General features: G+C 41.6%; 1 protein-coding gene across 1 annotated transcript in view; it reads left to right on the plus strand.

The window, feature by feature from the left end:
* The window catches only part of WDCP (WD repeat and coiled coil containing), a 60495-nt gene that overhangs the window by 28417 nt on the left and 11324 nt on the right, over positions 1-20754 (plus strand). Inside the window, exon 2 of the mRNA XM_053709633.1 lies at positions 17131-17245. Within this exon, the coding sequence (XP_053565608.1) occupies positions 17131-17245 (115 nt within the window). The remainder of the gene's footprint in view (positions 1-17130; positions 17246-20754) is intronic.

Below are 20754 nucleotides of genomic sequence, written 5' to 3' on the forward strand. Positions count from 1 at the left end.
TTTTGTTTGTTGTATGGAATCGCAGACTTATTTAACAAACAAAAGATGAGATTAAAAAATATCAGTTAGTAGAAATAGGAGTGATAGACACTCACAAACTGCAACAGCAGTCTCAACCCAGAGTACCCCTTGGCCAAGACCAGATGCAAACTGCCTCTGCACTCAATAAGGACCTTAGCGGCCGAGGACGTGTCAGGCACGTCCTACAAAGGGTGTCCGTTAATGACCAAGGAACTGCCTGGCACGTCCTCAGGGGTTTGAAGTGCTGGAAGTGATCATGATCGCTTCCAGGCGCTTTCAGGTTATTTCAGTGATGCCTCGATATTGAGGCATCCTGCAATAACCTTTTTTTAAGCATCCGATGCAGAGAGAGACACTCTGCTTTTTTGCAAAGAACATGTAAACATTGGGTATTTCTTAACTCAGGACAAAATTTAGAAACTATTTAGCATGGACGTTTTTTTGGTGGTTGTAGATGTGTAACAGATTTTGGGGGTCAAAGTTAGAAAAAAGTGTGTGGGTTTTTTTTTTTCAATTTTTTTCATCATATTTATTTTATATTTAATGTTTTATATTTATATATATATATATATATATATATATATATATATATATATATATATATATATATATATATATAATGTGTGGATACAGTAAATAAATTAAAGGGGAAATTACAGCTAAACACAAACACTGCAGAAATGTAAAAATAGCCCTGGTCCTTAAAGGTACATAAAACCCAAAAAATACCTTCCATGATTCAGATAGAGAATACAATTTTAAACAACTTTCCGATTTACTTATATTATTTAATTTTCTCCCTTCTCTTGTTATCCTTTGCTGAAAGGTTTATCTAGGCAAGTTCAGAAGCAGCAGAGAACCTAGGTTCTTGCTGCTGATTGGTGGCTGCATATATATATATTGATTTGTCATTGGCTCACCCATGTATTTAGTTAGAAACCATTAGTGCATTGCTGCTCCTTCAACAAAGCATACCAAGAGAATGAAACAAATTAGATAATAAAAGTAAATTAAAAAGTTGTTTAAAATTATATTCTCTATCTGAATCACGAAATAAATATTTTGAGTTTCATGTCCCTTTTAAGGGTAAAAAAATTAAAAAATAGTCTGGTCACTTAGGGGTTAAAGGGACAGTCTAGTAAAAATTAAACTTTCATGATTCAGATAGGGCATGCAATTTTAAACAACTTTCCAATTTACTTTTATCATCAAATTTACTTTGTTCTCTTGGTATTCTCTGTTGAAAGTTAAACGTAGGTAGGCTAATATGCTGATTTCTAAGTCCTTAAAGCTGCCTCTTATTTCTGCATTTTGGCAATTTTTCACACCTAGATAGTGCTAGTTCATGTGTGCCATATGGATAACATTGTTCTCACTTCCGTGGATTTATTTATTAGTCAGCACTGATTGGCTAAAATGCAAGTCTGTTAAAAAATGATAAAATTGCACTGCAAAATCTCCCATAGGGGCGCTTCCTAACAAATAATACAACAATCAAGCATATACAATGGGTGATATCCCAATATAAAAAAAACAAAAGTCCATAATCTTCAAAGAAAAGGCAGCACTCTGTCAAAGGATGGTCGGATCCTGGTGAACGATGATCTGAAAAAAGAAGCAAACAGAGGCGCCACAATGGCCTAGTACCACCAAACCAAGTGATAAATAAAAACAGGACAAATCACAAACATGATGCACACAATGGTGCAATTGGGACGGGCTGGAAGTTCACAGAAGTCCAGCTCACTGGATGGGACCAAACTTTAGTCCAGAGCAAGAGGGTTCTAGGGGGATCACCACCAACACCACCTATATAGGGATGTAAAGCAAACCACCATGGCCCAGTACAGTCTAATAAAACAGAGTTGTAAGATATGGTTACACTTACAAGATGGAAAGCACCTCCAGGTGCAATACAAGTGGACTGGGACTTCACAGCCGCCCAGCAAACTGAACTCCACTGCAAACCAGGTAATACTCCAAGTTTCAAGGGATAGTGTGATAAACTCGAAAAAAAAGCAGCAAGTGTATATATTAAAAACAATTTCTTTATTTAAAAGCAACGCGTTTCTCAGCCTCTATAGGGCTGTTTCTTCAGGCTATTCTATAATAGGGGGCAGTCTGCATAGGCTTAGATACAAGGTAATCACAGAGGTAAAAAGTATATTAATAGAACACTGTGGGTTATGCAAAACAGGGGAATGGGTAATAAAGGGATTGTCTATTGTTTTAAACAATACAATCTTTGGTGTAGACTGTCCCTTTAATTAAATAGTTGACAGCTAAGGTCAAAATAAATTATTCATTTTAAAAATGCTGGGCCAAATTTTCACCAGCACCACACACTGCTGCTACCTACCATTAAGGACTTAGAACAGGGACCGCAGTGAGAGACAATAACAAGAGACTGAGCCCTTACAAATCACAGCTTCCCTTGCTCCAGCCTGTAGACTCCACCTGCATACAGTATCTTCCTTTCACCATCAAGCAAGTTCCAAACACTACCTGTACTGCATACGGTCACATGACCATACATAGTGCCTGGTTAGACACAAGGGCCTCCAGGAAACCAGTACAGGGAAAAGAGGTTCCACACTGATTTTCATACACCTGCATGTAATAGACACTACTATAGAGAAGAATATGCAGAGATACTGGTCTAAAATCCAGCATAAAACCTTTTTAAAACTTACTTAGAAGCTCCCAGTTTAGCAATGTTGATGAGGTACGGCTGGGACACCCACTAAAAGGGGATGGAAAGCAGGAAGAGCAAACAACCCTTCCCTGCATATACATAGTAACATAGTAGATGAGGTTGAAAAAAGACCGAAGTCCATCGAGTTCAACCTATACAAATATAAAATACTTACAAAAAGCTCCAGTTAAGCTTAAATAATCCCACTAAAAGATGACCCATTTAATACAAGCAATCGTATCCATATGAATAGACAGATAACATAAACAGTAGCTGCAGGAATCTGTAGACATCTGTATACATCTGACACTTTGGGGCTTAGTTAGGAGTCTAAAAATCAGCACAATGTCATTAGGCAAAACTATACATTGTTACAAAAACACTCCCAGATGGGCTGTATAAATGGATCATTTACAAAACATTTATGCTAATGTCCCTTTAACATAAAAGGCTTACACTTTATTAATATACCATTTAAAACAATCATTGGTGCATGTCTAACATGTTTCAGATATTCTGCATATTTTATATAAAACTCTGGAACCTCCTTTGCCTCTATGAGAATCTTTAAGGATATGATTGTCAGCCATCACTACTGATAGGATTAATGTAAGGAATCTGGAAAGTGAGATGATGGGATTATAAAAGCAGCAATCTTACTGTGGAGATGAAATTGTAAAACTGGCGCAGGCTGACAATAGTTATTTTTAGGGACTAAGAGCTCCATGTATGAAGCGGCATAAGCCCCTCTAGAGCCCTTGCTGGCAAGTTCGCGCATGCGAGCCTGCTTCCCGCAATGTAAGAAGCAGCGGTCATTAGACTTCTGCTTCTTACACTGTTCGCCACCTCTGAGATGGCGAAGAGAAATGAGAGGGTAAGCTCGCGCTCAGTGATTGACAGTCCTTTTTCTTGCATGATTGAAGGGGGTGTGTAATGATGCATACGGGCCAGCAACAGTGAAGAAGTGCGGACAGATTCTTTTAATACATGGGGTGAAATGTTCATTATTTCTCTTGTTAAGTGTAGTCAGTCCACGGATCATCCATTACTTATGGAATATATCTCTTCCCCAACAGGAAGTTGCAAGAGGATCACCCAAGCAGAGCTGCTATATAGCTCCTCCCCTCACATGTCATATCCAGTCATTCTCTTGCAACCTAACTAAAGATAGGTCGTTGTGAGAGGGCTGTGATGTTTTTAAACTTAGTTTATTTCTTCAATCAAAAGTTTGTTATTTTAAATGGCACCGGAGTGTGTCGTTTGTTCTCAGGCAGCATTAGAAGAAGAATCTGCCTGCGTTTTCTATGATCTTAGCAGACGTAACTAAGATCCACTGGCTGTTCTCATACATTCTGAGGAGTGAGGTAACTTCAGAAAAGGGGAATAGCATGCAGGGCCCCCCTGCAAACGAGGTATGTGCAGTAAATTATTTTCTAAGGAATGGAATTGACTGAGAAAATACTGCTAATACCAATGTAATGTAAGTTCAGCCTTAAATGCAGTGATAGCGACTGGTATTAGGCTGATGAGTATGTGCACACTGTGGTATTTTTCTAGGGCATGGAATTTGACTCAGAAAATACTGTTAATATTGAAGTAATGTATGAGCCTTCACTGCAGTAAATGCGACTGGTAGCAGGCTTATTAATAACACTTCATAGCTTTTATAACATATGTTCAAACGTTTACTAGCATGTTAATCGTTTTTTGTGAGGTACTTGGTGATAAAACTTATTGGGGCATGATTTTTACCACATGGCTATCTTTTTTCTGCATAGAAACAGTTTACTGAGCTTCCCCACTGTTGTAATATGAGTGGGAGGGGCCTATTTTAGCGCTTTTTTGCGCAGTAAAATTTCAGTCACAATCTTCCTACTTCATCCTCCATGATCCAGGACGTCTCTAGAGAGCTCAGGGGTCTTCAAAATTCGTTTTGAGGGAGGTAATCAGTCACAGCAGACCTGTGACAGTGTTTTTGAGTGTGATAAAAACGTTTATTATATAATTGTTATCCGTTTTGGGTATTAAAGGGTTAATCATCCATTTGCAAGTGGGTGCAATGCTCTGCTAACTTAATACATTTACTGTGAAAATTTGGTTGCTATAACTAATTTGGTTCATTGTTATTTCAACTGTGACAGCTTTTTGTGCTTCTTAAAGGCGCAGTAGCGTTTTTTATATTGCTTGTAAATTCATTGAAAGTTTTTTTCCAAGCTTGCTAGTTTCATTGCTAGTCTGTTTAAACATGTCTGACTCAGATGAATCTCTTTGTTCACTATGTTTAAAGGCCAATGTGGAGCCCAATAGAAATTTGTGTACTAATTGCATTGATGTCACTTTAAATAAAAGTCAATCTTTACATGTAAAGAAATTATCACCAGACAACGAGGGGGAAGTTATGCCGACTAACTCTCCTCACGTGTCAGTACCTTCGCCTCCCGCTCAGGAGGTGCGTGATATTGTGGCGCCAACAGGGAGGCCCATACAAATCACTTTGCAAGACATGGCTACTGTTATGACAGAAGTATTATCTAAATTGCCAGAATTAAGAGGCAAGCGCGATTGCTCTGGGCTAAGGACAGAGCGCGCTGATGATGGGAGAGCCATGTCCGATACTGCGTCACAATTTGCAGAACATGAGGACGGAGAGCTTCATTCTGTGGGTGACGGATCTGATCCAGGAAGACTGGATTCAGAGATTTCTAATTTTACATTTAAGCTTGAAAACCTCAGCGTATTGCTAGGGGAGGTATTAGCGGCTCTGAATGATTGTAACACGGTTGCAATTCCAGAGATATTATGTAGGCTGGATAAATACTATGCGGTACCGGTGTGTACTGACGTTTTTCCTATACCTAAGAGGCTTACAGAAATTATTAGCAAGGAGTGGGATAGACCCGGTGTGCCTTTTTCCCCCCCCCTCCTATATTTAGGAAAATGTTTCCAATAGACGCCACTACACGGGACTTATGGCAGACGGTCCCTAAGGTGGAGGGAGCAGTTTCTACTTTAGCTAAGCGTACCACTATCCCGGTGGAGGATAGTTGTGCCTTTTCAGATCCAATGGATAAAAAATTAGAGGGTTACCTGAAGAAAATGTTTGTTCAACAAGGTTTTATTTTACAGCCCCTTGCATGCATTGCGCCTGTCACTGCTGCGGCGGCATTCTGGTTTGAGTCTCTGGAGGAGGCCATTCGCACAGCTCCATTGGAGGATATTATGAACAAGCTTAAAGCACTTAAGCTAGCTAATGCATTTGTTTCTGATGCCGTCGTACACTTAACCAAACTTACGGCTAAGAACTCTGGATTCGCCATCCAAGCGCGCAGAGCGCTGTGGCTTAAATCATGGTCAGCTGATGTGACTTCTAAATCTAAATTGCTTAATATTCCTTTCAAAGGGCAGACCTTATTCGGGCCCGGCTTGAAAGAAATTATCGCTGACATTACGGGAGGTAAGGGCCATGCTCTGCCTCAGGACAGGGCCAAATCAAAGGCCAAACAGTCTAATTTTCGTGCCTTTCGTAACTTCAAGGCAGGAGCAGCATCAACGTCCTCCGCGCCAAAACAGGAAGGAGCTGTTGCTCGTTACAGACAGGGCTGGAAAGCTAACCAGTCCTGGAACAAGGGCAAGCAGGCCAGAAAACCTGCTGCTGCCCCTAAGACAGCATGAAGAGAGGGCCCCCTATCCGGAAACGGATCTAGTGGGGGGCAGACTTTCTCTCTTTGCCCAGGCTTGGGCAAGAGATGTCCAGGATCCCTGGGCGTTGGAGATCATATCTCAGGGATATCTTCTGGACTTCAAAGCTTCTCCTCCACAAGGGAGATTTCATCTTTCAAGGTTATCAGCAAACCAAATAAAGAAAGAGGCGTTTCTACGCTGTGTACAAGACCTCTTACTAATGGGGGTGATCCACCCAGTTCCGCGGACGGAACACGGGCAGGGATTCTATTCAAATCTGTTTGTGGTTCCCAAGAAAGAGGGAACCTTCAGACCAATCCTGGATTTAAAAATCCTGAACAAATTCCTAAGAGTTCCATCATTCAAAATGGAAACTATTCGAACCATCCTACCCATGATCCAAGAGGGTCAGTACATGACCACTGTGGACTTAAAGGATGCCTACCTTCACATACCGATTCACAAGGATCATTATCGGTACCTAAGATTTGCCTTCCTAGACAGGCATTACCAGTTTGTAGCTCTTCCCTTCGGGTTAGCTACGGCTCCAAGAATCTTTGCAAAGGTTCTGGGCTCACTTCTGGCGGTACTAAGACTGCGAGGCATAGCAGTGGCTCCGTACCTAGACGACATTCTGATACAAGCGTCAAGTTTTCAAACTGCCAAGTCTCATACAGAGATAGTTCTGGCATTTCTGAGGTCGCATGGGTGGAAGGTGAACGTAGAAAAGAGTTCTCTATTGCCACTCACAAGGGTTCCCTTCCTAGGGACTCTTATAGATTCTGTAGAGATGAAAATTTACCAGGCCAGGTTATCCAAACTTCTAAATGCTTGCCGTGCCCTTCATTCCATTCCACACCCGTCAGTAGCTCAGTGCATGGAAGTAATCGGCTTAATGGTAGTGGCAATGGACATAGTACCATTTGCGCGACTGCATCTCAGACCGCTGCAATTGTGCATGCTAAGTCAGTGGAATGGGGATTATTCAGATTTGTCCCCTCTACTAAATCTGGATCAAGAGACCAGAGATTCTCTTCTATGGTGGTTTTCTCGACCCCACCTGTCCAAAGGGATGACCTTTCGCAGGCCAGATTGGACGATTGTAACAACAGACGCCAGCCTTCTAGGTTGGGGCGCAGTCTGGAATTCCCTGAAGGCTCAGGGATCATGGACTCAGGAGGAGAAACTCCTCCCAATAAATATTCTGGAGTTAAGAGCAATATTCAATGCTCTTCTAGCTTGGCCTCAGTTAGCAACTCTGAGGTTCATCAGATTTCAGTCGGACAACATCACGACTGTGGCTTACATCAATCATCAAGGGGGAACCAGGAGTTCCCTAGCGATGATGGAAGTATCAAAAATAATTCGCTGGGCAGAGTCTCACTCTTGCCACCTGTCAGCAATCTACATCCCAGGCGTGGAGAACTGGGAGGCGGATTTTCTAAGTCGCCAGACTTTTCATCCGGGGGAGTGGGAACTTCATCCGGAGGTCTTCGCTCAACTGCTTCATCGTTGGGGCAAACCAGATCTGGATCTCATGGCGTCTCGCCACAACGCCAAGCTTCCTTGCTACGGATCCAGGTCCAGGGACCCGGGAGCGGTGCTGATAGATGCTCTGACAGCCCCTTGGGTCTTCAACATGGCTTATGTGTTTCCGATGCTTCCTCGACTGATTGCCAAGATCAAACAGGAGAGAGCATCGGTGATTCTGATAGTGCCTGCGTGGCCACGCAGGACCTGGTATGCAGACCTAGTGGACATGTCGTCCTGTCCACCATGGTCTCTGCCTCTGAGGCAGGACCTTCTAATTCAGGGTCCTTTCAGCATCCAAATCTAATTTCTCTGAGGCTGACTGCATGGAGATTGAACGCTTGATTCTATCAAAGCGTGGCTTCTCGGAGTCGGTTATTAATACCTTAATACAGGCTAGGAAACCTGTTACCAGAAAAATTTACCATAAGATATGGCGTAAATATTTGTATTGGTGCGAATCCAAGAGTTACTCATGGAGTAAGGTTAGGATTCCTAGGATATTGTCTTTTCTACAAGAGGGTTTAGAAAAGGGCTTATCCGCTAGTTCGTTAAAAGGACAGATTTCTGCTCTGTCTATTCTTCTGCACAAACGTCTGGCAGAAGTTCCAGACGTTCAGGCCTTTTGTCAGGCTTTGGCTAGGATTAAGCCTGTGTTTAAAACTGTTGCTCCGCCGTGGAGCTTAAACTTAGTTCTTAACGTTCTGCAAGGTGTTCCGTTTGAACCCTTCATTCCATTGATATCAAGCTGTTATCTTGGAAAGTTCTGTTTTTGATGGCTATTTCCTCGGCTCGAAGAGTCTGAGTTATCCGCCTTACATTGTGATTCTCCTTATCTGATTTTTCATTCAGACAAGGTAGTTCTGCGTACTAAACCCGGGTTCTTACCTAAGGTAGTTTCTAACAGGAATATCAATCAAGAAATTGTTGTTCCATCATTGTGTCCTAACCCTTCTTCTAAGAAGGAACGACTTTTGCATAATCTGGACGTAGTCCGTGCCCTGAAGTTCTATTTGCAGGCAACTAAAGATTTTCGTCAAACTTCTTCCCTGTTTGTCGTTTACTCTGGACAGAGGAGAGGTCAAAAAGCTTTGTCTACCTCTCTCTCTTTTTGGCTTCGTAGCATAATACGTTTAGCCTATGAGACTGCTGGACAGCAGCCTCCTGAAAGGATTACAGCTCATTCTACTAGAGCTGTGGCTTCCACCTGGGCCTTTAAAAATGAGGCCTCTGTTGAACAGATTTGCAAGGCTGCAACTTGGTCTTCACTTCACACTTTTTCAAAATTTTACAAATTTGACACTTTTGCTTCTTCGGAGGCTGTTTTTGGGAGAAAGGTTCTACAGGCAGTGGTTCCTTCCGTTTAAAGTTCCTGCCTTGTCCCTCCCATCATCCGTGTACTTTTAGCTTTGGTATTGGTATCCCATAAGTAATGGATGATCCGTGGACTGACTACACTTAACAAGAGAAAACATAATTTATGCTTACCTGATAAATTCGTTTCTCTTGTAGTGTAGTCAGTCCACGGCCCGCCCTGTCTTTTACGGCAGCTCTAAATTTTTAATTAAACTCCAGTCATCACTGCACCCTATGGTTTCTCCTTTCTCGTCTTGTTTCGGTCGAATGACTGGATATGACATGTGAGGGGAGGAGCTATATAGCAGCTCTGCTTGGGTGATCCTCTTGCAACTTCCTGTTGGGGAAGAGATATATTCCATAAGTAATGGATGATCCGTGGACTGACTACACTACAAGAGAAACGAATTTATCAGGTAAGCATAAATTATGTTTTTAAACTAGGCGATGAGCCTGCCCAGAAGGCAGTCTATTTTAAAAAAAAATATAAACCCCAAAGGTAATAATACAAAAAATGTAAAATTACAGAAAAAAAATAAACAAAGCTATCCAAAATAAAAAAATATAAACCTAAACTAATACCACTATAAAAATAAAAAATCCCCCCCAAAATAAAAACACCCCCTAATCTAAACTTATTTTTTAGGTGAAGGTTTCCTTCCAGGCAGCTCCATAATCTTCTGTCTTCATCCAGAGAGGAGGTGCACAGCAGTCTTCCGCAATGTGCAGATCCGGAGCGGCAGTCCTCAGCAGTGGTTTTCAGCGGCGGTGGTCCTCAGCGGCTTCGAGGCTCCTCTTCATCTGATCTCCGTCGTACACCAAAAATTGAATGGAAGGTACTGCATTCAATTTGGGGTACCTTGCATTCCTATTGGCTGAAATTTTGATCAGCCAATAAGATTCCAGTTGCTCTCATCCTATTGGCTGACTTCAAAATTTCAGCCAATAGGAATGCAAGGTACCCCATTTTGAAACGGGTACCTTGCATTCCATCTTCAGTGTGCGGCGACAATCGTACAAAGAGGATCTCCGCTGTCCAGTCTTCTGTTCCACGGTCACCTCCGCTCTGCACTTGCTTGGTCCTGGATGAAGATAGAAGAGGTTGCCGCACTGGAAGAGGATTTCGCCACCTCCAAGTAGACTTTACCGCCGGACTTCAGGAACGGTGAGTACCTATTTGGAGGTTAGACTTAGGCTTTTTTTTTTTTTTTTTTTTTTTTTTTTTAATGATTAGGGATTTAATGGGCTTTTAAATGCCATTTTATGGGCAGTAAAAGAGCTGAATGCCCATACAAATGCCCCTTTAGGGGCAATGGGTAGTTTAGGTTTTTTTAGTGTTTCGTTTTTTTTATTTTGGGTTTGGTGGGTGGTAGGGGTTTACTGTTAGGGGGGGACTTAGTATTTTTTAAATGTAAAAGAGCTGTTTGACTTAGGACAATGCCCTACAAAAGGCCTTTTTAAGGGCTATTGGTAGTTTAGTTTAGATTAGGGGGTGTTTTTGTTTTGGGGGGGTTTATTTTTATAGGGATTCGATTTATTTATTTTTTTATTTTTGATAATTTTGTTTTTTTTCTGTAATTTTAGATTATTTTTTGTAATTTAATGTTAGGTTTTATTTTTAAATTAATGTTAGGATGTTTTATTTTAATTGTAACTTAGTTTATGTAATTGTGGTTAATTTAGGGGGTGTTAGGTTAGGGGGCTTAGTAATTAAATTAGTTATTTGCGTTGGGGGATTGGTGGTTTAGGAGTTAATAGGTTAATAAGGTTTATTGCAATGTGGGGGTTTAGGGGTTAATAGGTTAATTAGGTTTATTGTGATGTGGGGGTTTGCAGTTTAGGGGTTAATTAGGTTTATTGCAATATGGGGGGTTGACATTTAAGGGGTTAATAGTATAATTAGGTAGTTGGCGTTGTAGGGTTTGGCAGGTTAGGGGTTAATATTTTAATTTATTTAGTTGGCTGTTTAAGGGTTATGTATTTTCTGTTGTGGGAGTTTGGTGGTTTAAGGGTTAGGTTTTTTTGTCAATACTTCGTGCGGGAGGTTAGGTATTTTTCTTCTTAATACTTTGTGTTGGTGGGGGTTTTTTTGTAATACTTTGTGCAGCATTTTTTTTTCTTTCTTACTGCTGCTTCGTTTGCCTACGCTGCATCCAGGTGCATTCTTTTGACTGCCTTGCGCAGCCAACATTCCTTTGAGGAGGCGTGCACAACTGGCGACACCGACGGACGCGTTACAAACGCTATTATAGTATAGATTCCTTTTTAACAATATAATCTATAAAAAATAAAAAAATAACTGTGAGTAAAAAATCTCAGAGATATGTCACAGGTGTAGAGGAATTGTGGTACTGACCCACATCTCTAGCAGGACCTGCTGTATACACACCTCTCTACATAAACATATGTTTAATAAATTTACTGAATACAGTTTTCTTGGGGATAAATACAATATTTCATTTGGACTGTTATGCTGTATATTACTCTTGAGATCGCCCTCTAGTGGCTATACATGTAAGTGCAGATACTATAGTAGTGTATGCACACACATATAGCCACATATTTTTGTTTCATAAATTTAGTCTAGATTAGCATTCTTTAATATGTTCTGGACAGTGCCTTGTCCTTTTTCAGTTAATTAGCTATATATACATTATCATCTTAATTATCAGTAATACATCTGATTGATTATATACGATCAGTCATTTAAAAAAAATAAAATTATAATTTGACCATATTTTTTGTTTTACATTACTGTGTTAGACAGCTAGCTATGCATTTGTTTATTTTGAACTAGAAGTCTGTATCACGCATACATAGTTCAAAAGAGGTAACCACTGATCCAAAAGCTGATACCGTTTCGCTAATAGATTACCAGCTGAAAGGATTAAATTAGGCCATTACAAGACTTCAAGCCAATATATATATATACTGGAAAAACTTACATCTCTGGGTGCTTTGGCACTCACACAAAGTTAATGTAAATTACTCTGCATTTTATGCTTTTAATCTATCTGTATGCATCTGAGTGAGTGGAAGCTATCATACATACATTTTATTTTATATCATTTTTATTTCCTACAAAAACCGGGCTTGGCGCTGATCCGGTGACTGAAACTCAAACTTAGGCCCCCCCGGAGCTAGTGCCTTCTGCCTTCTAGTGAGGAGAAAACTGCGCGTCTGAGCGCTTGAAATAGGCCCCGCCCACCATGGGCGTCGCATTAACTGCCTCCATAACCGCATGGGAAGCGGTTTTAATAAGCCATGTGGGCCCCTAAGTCTGCACCCAAACATATCACTATGCCAAATAATAAAGTCTCTCAGCTGCCTCTACCAGTGTCAAGCCCATTTTGGGTCACATAACATAGTAATCAATATATAAACCGGTAATTTCAGTACCACCATAACCCATATAGGTCTACTGCTTACCCCTCCCCCTGCAGGGAATAATGTCAGCCAGTTCTGATATAACCAGTCTCCTCAGAAATAAAGACTGAACATACCTCAATGCAGCTTGTAGCATGATACCGTTCCCCACACTGAAGATTTTTCTTGCACTACCTTTAGAAGCTCTTTGGGAACCAGAATGGATCTTAGTAACGTCTGCTAAGATCATCAACATCAGGGCAGAAAAATAATCTCTTCATTCCTCCTGGGAATCCAGACTGACGATTTCTCCCTGAGGAAAATAGTACTCACCGGTACCATTTTAAAATAAAAACATTTTTGATTGAAGAATCTAAAACTAACACCTCACTTTACTTCTTCCTATTACTAATACAGGCAAAGAGAATGACTGGGGGTGGAGGGAAGGGAGGAGCTATATATACAGCTCTGCTGTGGTTCTCTTTGCCACTTCCTGTTAGCAGGAGGATAAATCCCACAAGTAAGGATGAAATCCGTAGACTCGTCATATCGTAGAAGAAATTATTTTATCAGGTAAGCATAAATTTCCTTTTTGCACTGTTTTGCAGACTGGGAATGGCTGTAGGGTTTGAAAAGATCCATGAGAACCAGTTATCAATCAGTGCACTGCTTCGTATTTGACTGTTCTCTTCAAACATCACTTCGCTGTGGATGCACTTTGTTAATGAAAACTCTCACAGTGCAGCCAGAGCTCGGCACTATTTTAAGAGAACAGCCTGATGGGGAGCAGTGCTGCAAAGTGAATGTGCTAACAGTTCCTGCATGTGTCCCATTCTTTCTGCAGACCTGCTGCATTTTCTGCAATGACGGAGTGCTGCTAACCTGCCAAGCAAGCACTAATGGTTAACACAATGCTAGTCATTAGATTCTTATAACTTTTAAATCAGTGGTTTGTTGGCAGTTTTAATTGTTATTTAGACAAAGCTACAGTAAAAACATCTGACTCAGCCTTATAGAAAAATGCCAATTTATTTTGGCGCTATAAAGCTTTAAAGACCTATTATAAAGATGTTTTATGCACAGACAACAAAATGATTTCATGAATGTGCAACTGGCATTTTCACTACGGAACCATTACATTAGAGTTTGGTCTATTAGATCTTATTTGCTTTCCCAGATTTTTTTTTATTTTTATAAAAACCTCCTTAAATGATGATGGTAAATCTAAGCGTTAAATGCTAGGATTTACCATCCCTAAAAATCAAGGGGAGTTTATCAGATCTAAACTCACCCTTTCTATGCAGTTGCACAGTGCTAAATACAGCAGCTCTGGCCACCCACGGCACATCGGTCTCCTTCAATGAGGGGACTTTTGCACCTCTGAACCAATAGCCATGCGTGTCAACTGACAGGTTTCTATATGAACGCACGGCTCATACAAACTCCCCTTCATTTTAACGCTTGGATTTACCATCACTTTAACCCCTTCACCCAATCTGACGTATATATGTCTTGCTGTACTTTGCTCATTGTACCGCCAGACGTATATATACGTCTGATCTTCAGGAAGCGGCAGCAGTCTCGGCTGTTAAGTTACAGCCAAGAGCTGGAGTTCCTGAAACTCCAGGCATCTGCCGCATATGGAACTGGAACGTGATCGGTGCTCCGGTTCCATATGAGGACAGATACCTGATCATTACAGACGGTGACCCTGTGTGTGTCAGCGTCTGTAACGTTTGGTGCTGGCGGGAGCCGGGTGGGCAGCCCAGCAGAGGAGGGAGTGGGAGGGCCCTACGCTACAGAAAAATAAATGAGGGGACAGGGAGGGATGGGGCAGCTACACTACAGAAAAAGGGGTTTGGGTGTGTGGGGGACCTAACTAATGATTGCGGGCCCTAACTAATGATACACTACAGAAAATAATTTTTAAAAATAATAAAAAAAAAAAAAAAGTTTTATAGGTACAGGCAGACAGCTGCCAGTACCTAAGATGGCGGATATAGTTAGAGGGGGGGTTAGAGAGCTGTTTGGGAGTGATCATGGAGCCCGGAGGGTAAAGGGGGATTCTACCCTGCAGAAAAAAATAAAATAATAATTATAAAAAGCCTTAATGTTTTATATTGGCAGACTGCCTGCCAGTACTTAAGATGAGGGTGATCAGTGGGGGAGGGAAAGAGCTGTTTGGGATGAATCAGGGGGTAGGAAGTGTCAGTTGGCAGTGTAATCCTACATTCACTCCCAGGAATTATAGAAGTATGGTGCACAGCTGCAATTAGTGGCATTCTAATTACCATATGTCTATTTCTGAACAAAGAGAATCCCAGAGAAGCTTTTACAACTATTTGTGCCATGATTGCACAAGCGTGGCCGAGGGGAGCGGTCGTGATGGGGGCGTAGTCAGGTGGGAGTGGGCATGGTTGAGAGAGCGCAAAAGAGGGGGGAGAGAGAGCAAAAGAAAGGGGAAGATTGAGTGCAAAAGAGAGGGGGGAAAAGAGAGAGCACCAAAGAGAGGGAGGGAGAGAGAGCACCAAAGACAGGGGGGAGAGAGCGCAAAAGAGTGGGGGGAGAGGGAGACCAAAAGAGAGGGGGGAGAGAGCGCAAAAGAGTGGGGGGAGAGAGCAAAAGAGAGGATGGAGAGAGCAAAAGAGGAGAGGCGAGAGAGCGCAAAAGAGTGGGTGAGCGAGAGCGCAAAAGAGTGTGGGTGCGCGCACAAAAGAGTGTGGGCGAGCCAGAGCGCAAAAGAGTGTGGGCGAGCCAGAGCGCAAAAGAGTGTGGGCGAGCCAGAGCGCAAAAGAGTGTGGGCGAGCCAGAGCGCAAAAGAGTGTGGGCGAGCCAGAGCGCAAAAGAGTGTGGGCGAGCCAGAGCGCAAAAGAGTGTGGGCGATCCAGAGCGCAAAAGAGTGTGGGCGATCCAGAGCGCAAAAGAGTGTGGGCGATCCAGAGCGCAAAAGAGTGTGGGCGATCCAGAGCGCAAAAGAGTGTGGGCGATCCAGAGCGCAAAAGAGTGTGGGCGATCCAGAGCGCAAAAGAGTGTGGGCGATCCAGAGCGCAAAAGAGTGTGGGCGATCCAGAGCGCAAAAGAGTGTGGGCGATCCAGAGCGCAAAAGAGTGTGGGCGATCCAGAGCGCAAAAGAGTGTGGGCGATCCAGAGCGCAAAAGAGTGTGGGCGATCCAGAGCGCAAAAGAGTGTGGGCGATCCAGAGCGCAAAAGAGTGTGGGCGATCCAGAGCGCAAAAGAGTGGGGACGAGCCAGAGCGCAAATGAGGGGGGGGGGAGAGCGCAAAGGAGGGGAGGGGAGAGAGCGCAAAAGAGAGGAGGGAGAGTGAGCACAAAAGAGAGGGGGAGAGATGCCGTGATGAGGGCCTGGCCGGGCGGGAGCATGCTTGTTTTTGAGCGTGGCCGATGGGAGCGGTCGTGATGGGGGCGTGGTCAGGTGGGAGTGGGCATGGTTGAGAGAGCGCAAAAGAAAGGGGAAGATTGAGTGCAAAAGAGAAGGGGAAAGAGAGAGAGAGCGCCAAAGAGAGGGGGGGGGAGATCAAAAGAGACGGGGAGAGATAGCGCCAAAGAGAGTAGGAGAGAGAGCACCAAAGAGAGGGGAGAGAGAGAGAACAAAAAAGAGGGGGAGATAGAGAGCGCAAAAGAGTGGGGGGAGAGAGAGACCAAAAGAGAGGGGGAGAGAGAGCACAAAAGAGTGGGGGGAGAGAGCAAAAGAGAGGAGGGGGGAGAGAGTGCAAAAAAGTGGGGGAGAGAGAGCAAAAGAGTGGGGGCGAGCGAGAGCACAAAAGAGTGGGGGAGAGTGCTAAAGAGTGGGGGAGAGAGAGAGCGCAAAAGAGTGGGGAAGAGAGCGCGCAAAAGAATGGGGGAGAGAGCGCAAAAGAGGGGGGAGAGAGAGCGCAAAAGAGGGGGGAGAGCGCGCGAAAGAGAGGAGGGGAGAGAGCGCGCGAAAGAGAGGAGGGGAGAGAGCGCGCGAAAGAGAGGAGGGGAGAGAGCGCGCGAAAGAGAGGAGGGGAGAGAGCGCGCGCGAAAGAGAGGAGGGGAGAGAGAGCGCAAAAGAGAGGAGGGGAGAGAGAGCGCAAAAGAGAGGGGGAGAGAGCGCAAAAGAGAGGGGGGAGAGAGCAAAAGAGGGGGGAGAGAGAGAGAGCAAAAGAGAGGGGGGAGAGAGAGCAAGGGGTGGGACCCCTGTTCTGCAAAAAATGGCCCGTGTACACAGGCTTTAGGACCAGTAATAATAATAAAACCCTTCATTGGGATTAACCTCCATCAAACATGCTGCCAATTAGCCTACCATAAAACTTAAAAGTAGTGTCCTCTTCTCTGTTTTTAAACTTAGATCATTTTTTTTTTGTTGTAAATTATAATTTAGTTTGGTGCTCCTACAAATAAAGCTAATAAAGGCAATAATATTCTAGGGAACTAGTTAAGTATTTTAAATGAAATTGAGCTATTATACTGATATGTTTGTTTGCATCCTTTTCTGATTAGAGGCCACATTTAGCTGGTCCAGCTGAGAAGAGATGCATCCTGCTTTGTGACCACAAGCTGCGTCTGAATATTATCCAAGAAATGTTTAATCTGTCATTAGTAGAACTGCAGTTGGGTAAGTTTTATAGAGTAGTGTAACACCCCTCCAGTTACTGGGTATTTATTTCTTTTCTGGAAATTGTGTTTCAGGGACAGTACACTGTAAAATTGTTTTTCCCTTAATGTATTTTCAATGACTTGTTTTATCAGCTGCAAAGTATAAAATGTATGAGAAATTGCATGTTTAGGTCTATTTGTGTATATGAATTAGCTGGTTTTGTGCTTTTAAACCACAACATATTGAAATGGGTTGAGCTTGCAGGTAATATCGGATCTCTTTGTGTACACACACTTGCTTCCTTATCTAATATCTGTCAGTAAACCAAAGCTGAACACTTAGAGAATACTATGGAAAATGAATGTTTTATTCACTTAGAGTGTAATTTCTTCTGCTGGCTGTGTTTACATAGGCTTATCAATAGCCTCAACGTAAGACCAGAAACTTTCATTACAGGTGGGGTGATCACAGACTAAATCAGCTATTTCAAATGCCAAAATAAGGGTAAGAAGCTACTTGTAAACCATTTAATACATTCCAACTGGTAAAATGGATAAATGGAAACAATTTAAAGAAAATAATTGTTTGGGTCAACTGTCCCTTTAATATGTAATGTTTAGTTGCACACAGTAGAAGCAATTTGTGATACACTTTCAATATTTATGTTCCCCTATTTTTATGTAATGTAGCTCTGAAAATTCTGGATGTTCTAATTCCAAGAACTTGAAAAACAATGCAGATTTCTAAAGGCTTAACCTGCTACTTATATTTCTCTAACTGGTTTTAACTGATGATAACTGCAAACAATGCACTTTATAATAACATAATGACTATTGCTAGCCTTTTGTCTGCATACTCAAGCCAGGATCGTCTCCTTGAAAAAAGGCAAGTGGTGGTGGATTTTGGCTATTGAAAGATATTTGCAACAAGAAAATGATTAATTTGTTAATATAAATTGTACTTGGATTTATTTATTTATTTTTGCAACCTGGTTACTTTCATCAATGTATATGTTTATTCAATGCATGCTTAACTCCTTGCGTCATATAGACGTAGGTACACGCGTAGTGTGACACACTGTATTGCATTTTGCAGGTCCTGCTGTCAGTTTAGACAGCAGAGACTGCAGCTGGGCTCAGAAGGCATCTGCCTTCATACAGTATGGGAGCGCTGATCGTGCTCCCTTACTATATGAGCCCACATCATTGCAGAGAGTGACACTGCTTGTGTCACTCTCTGTAATTATCGTTCTTTGGTGCCAAGTGAAAGCGGTGGAAGGGAAGAAGGGAGACAGGTGGGTGGCCCAGCGAGGAGGGGGGAGGATAGGGCAGGGTTCCCTAAACTACAAAAAACAAATTGGGTAGAGGGAGGGATGGGGGCCTACACTACAGAAAAATGGTGTTTGGAGGGTGCAAACCTTCAATAATTGCTTTGAGGGGAGAGGTGGGGAGTCCACAATCCATTAAGGGACACTGTAGCCAAAAAATTTCTTTTGTGATTTAGATTGAGCATGAAATTTTAAGCAACTTTCTAATTTACTCCTATTATCAAATTTTCTTCATTCTCTTGGTATCTTTATTTGAAATGCAAGAATGTAAGTTTAGATGCCGGCCCATTTTTGGTGAACAACCTGGGTTGTCCTTGCTGATTGGTGGATAAATTCATCCACCAATAAAAATTGCTGTCCAGAGTACTGAAACCAAAAAAAAAGCTTAGATGCCTTCTTTTTCAAATAATGATAGCAAGAGAACGAAGAAAATTTGATAATAGGAGTAAATTAGAAAGTTGCTTAAAATTGCATGCTCAATCTGAATCACGAAAGAAATTTTTTGGGTACAGTGTCCCTTTACTCCTGGGATTCAACTCCTGGCCACTAGGAGGAGGCAAAGATTCCCCAAACTTCCAAGAGCACTTAATCCCTTCCACCTCACTGGTATTCCTGTCTAATTTTTGCCTTCGAGGAGGTAGGTAAAGAATTGAGTTGCTCCAGATTCTCCGTTGAGAGGGGTCCTCAGAATGATGCAAGGGCCATTTTCCCCCTCAGAAAGCTGTTAGTAAGATACAGAGAGGAGATTGGAGCATGGGGCAGTGACATGATTACTTCTAGTAAGAAGCTAGTCACATGCCTGCCACAGGTGTCACGGGGACTGGTCCCTTAGCCTCCTCCTGTTGGGTCATCAATATATTCCTTACTTATATACTTATATATTGTGCTGTAATGTGCCCAGTACTGGATGGGCTATCTACTAAATGCAGATCTTCCTGTGACTGGTAATATCAGTGGAGTGGGTGCTCCTCAAAGTTAAGGAAAAGTTGACAACACTCGTTTACTCCATATTATAGTATTTTTAAAAAGAGGCTGAGTTTAATTCATCATTTTTTCTAGATCAGATTATATAATACTGTATTTTACCTTTCAAACAGCAAACAATAAAAATTCTTTCCTCCGCCCGCCATTTTGTCAAATTGATTGACATGCTAGTGAAATTCTATCCGCCAATGTTCTTTTTCCCCCCTGGGGGTTCAGCCCATTACTTGCAAATTCACGCGAGTCTTATGCGCATGCGTTGAAGCCGTATTAGCCGACTTTCTTCTCCATGCTCGTTCATGAGACGAGCATGCTCTGTAGGTGTTAGCTTTATATCATTCAACATCGATCACGGTACAATTGAATATGAAATGTTCTCAAATAGCGTATTTATGAAATCCCTCATCAAATATTTGTACAATTTCGTTCTAACCTTTACCCTGCAAACGAAATTATATATATTTTTTTAATAATATGCATAAAATCAATCAATTCAGCATTAATACAAATTATCAAATGTTAATACTTATGCTATAAGCATCATTTTATGTGCAATGTTTATCTGTTTTTTGCTCTACTCTCAAAATTAATAATGTTTCGATGAGTATAATATATATTTAAAATTTGACATTAATTATTGATATTAATTATTTATATGAATAAAATTATATATCAGTTTAATTATAAAATATTACAGGACATAATGATTGTATATATATATTAGATATCGATTGTCTATCTATCTGTTAGTATATCTGGCAGTCTGTGTGTTTCAATTTCTTTATCTATTTTTCTATCTGTTTTTCTTTCTATTGATCTCTCTATCTATTTGTATGATAATCTGTATGTTTCCGTAAATGTATTTATTTATTTATATATATATATATATATATATATATATATATATATATATTTCTTTTCTATTGTTTTTATCTTTAGTTAGGGGTTGTATGGTCAGAGTGTGTGTGTGAGGGGCTTAGGGTTAGTTTGTATTTGTGATAGTGAGGGGCTTAGGGTCAGTCTGTCTTTGATAGGCTAGTGTAAGTCTGTGTGATATAGTGAGTTTCATATGGTCAATAAGTGGGTAAGTGTAAGTCTGTGTGATATAGTGAGTTTCATATGGTCAATAAGTGGGTTATAGCAGTGGTTATAGCGTTTGTATTAGGGTGAGTGTTTGTGTGTGTGTGTGTGTGTGTGTGTGTGTGTGTGTTTATAGTGA

Source organism: Bombina bombina, chromosome 4 (genome assembly GCF_027579735.1).
Source record: "Bombina bombina isolate aBomBom1 chromosome 4, aBomBom1.pri, whole genome shotgun sequence".
Taxonomy (NCBI): Eukaryota; Metazoa; Chordata; class Amphibia; order Anura; family Bombinatoridae; genus Bombina; species Bombina bombina.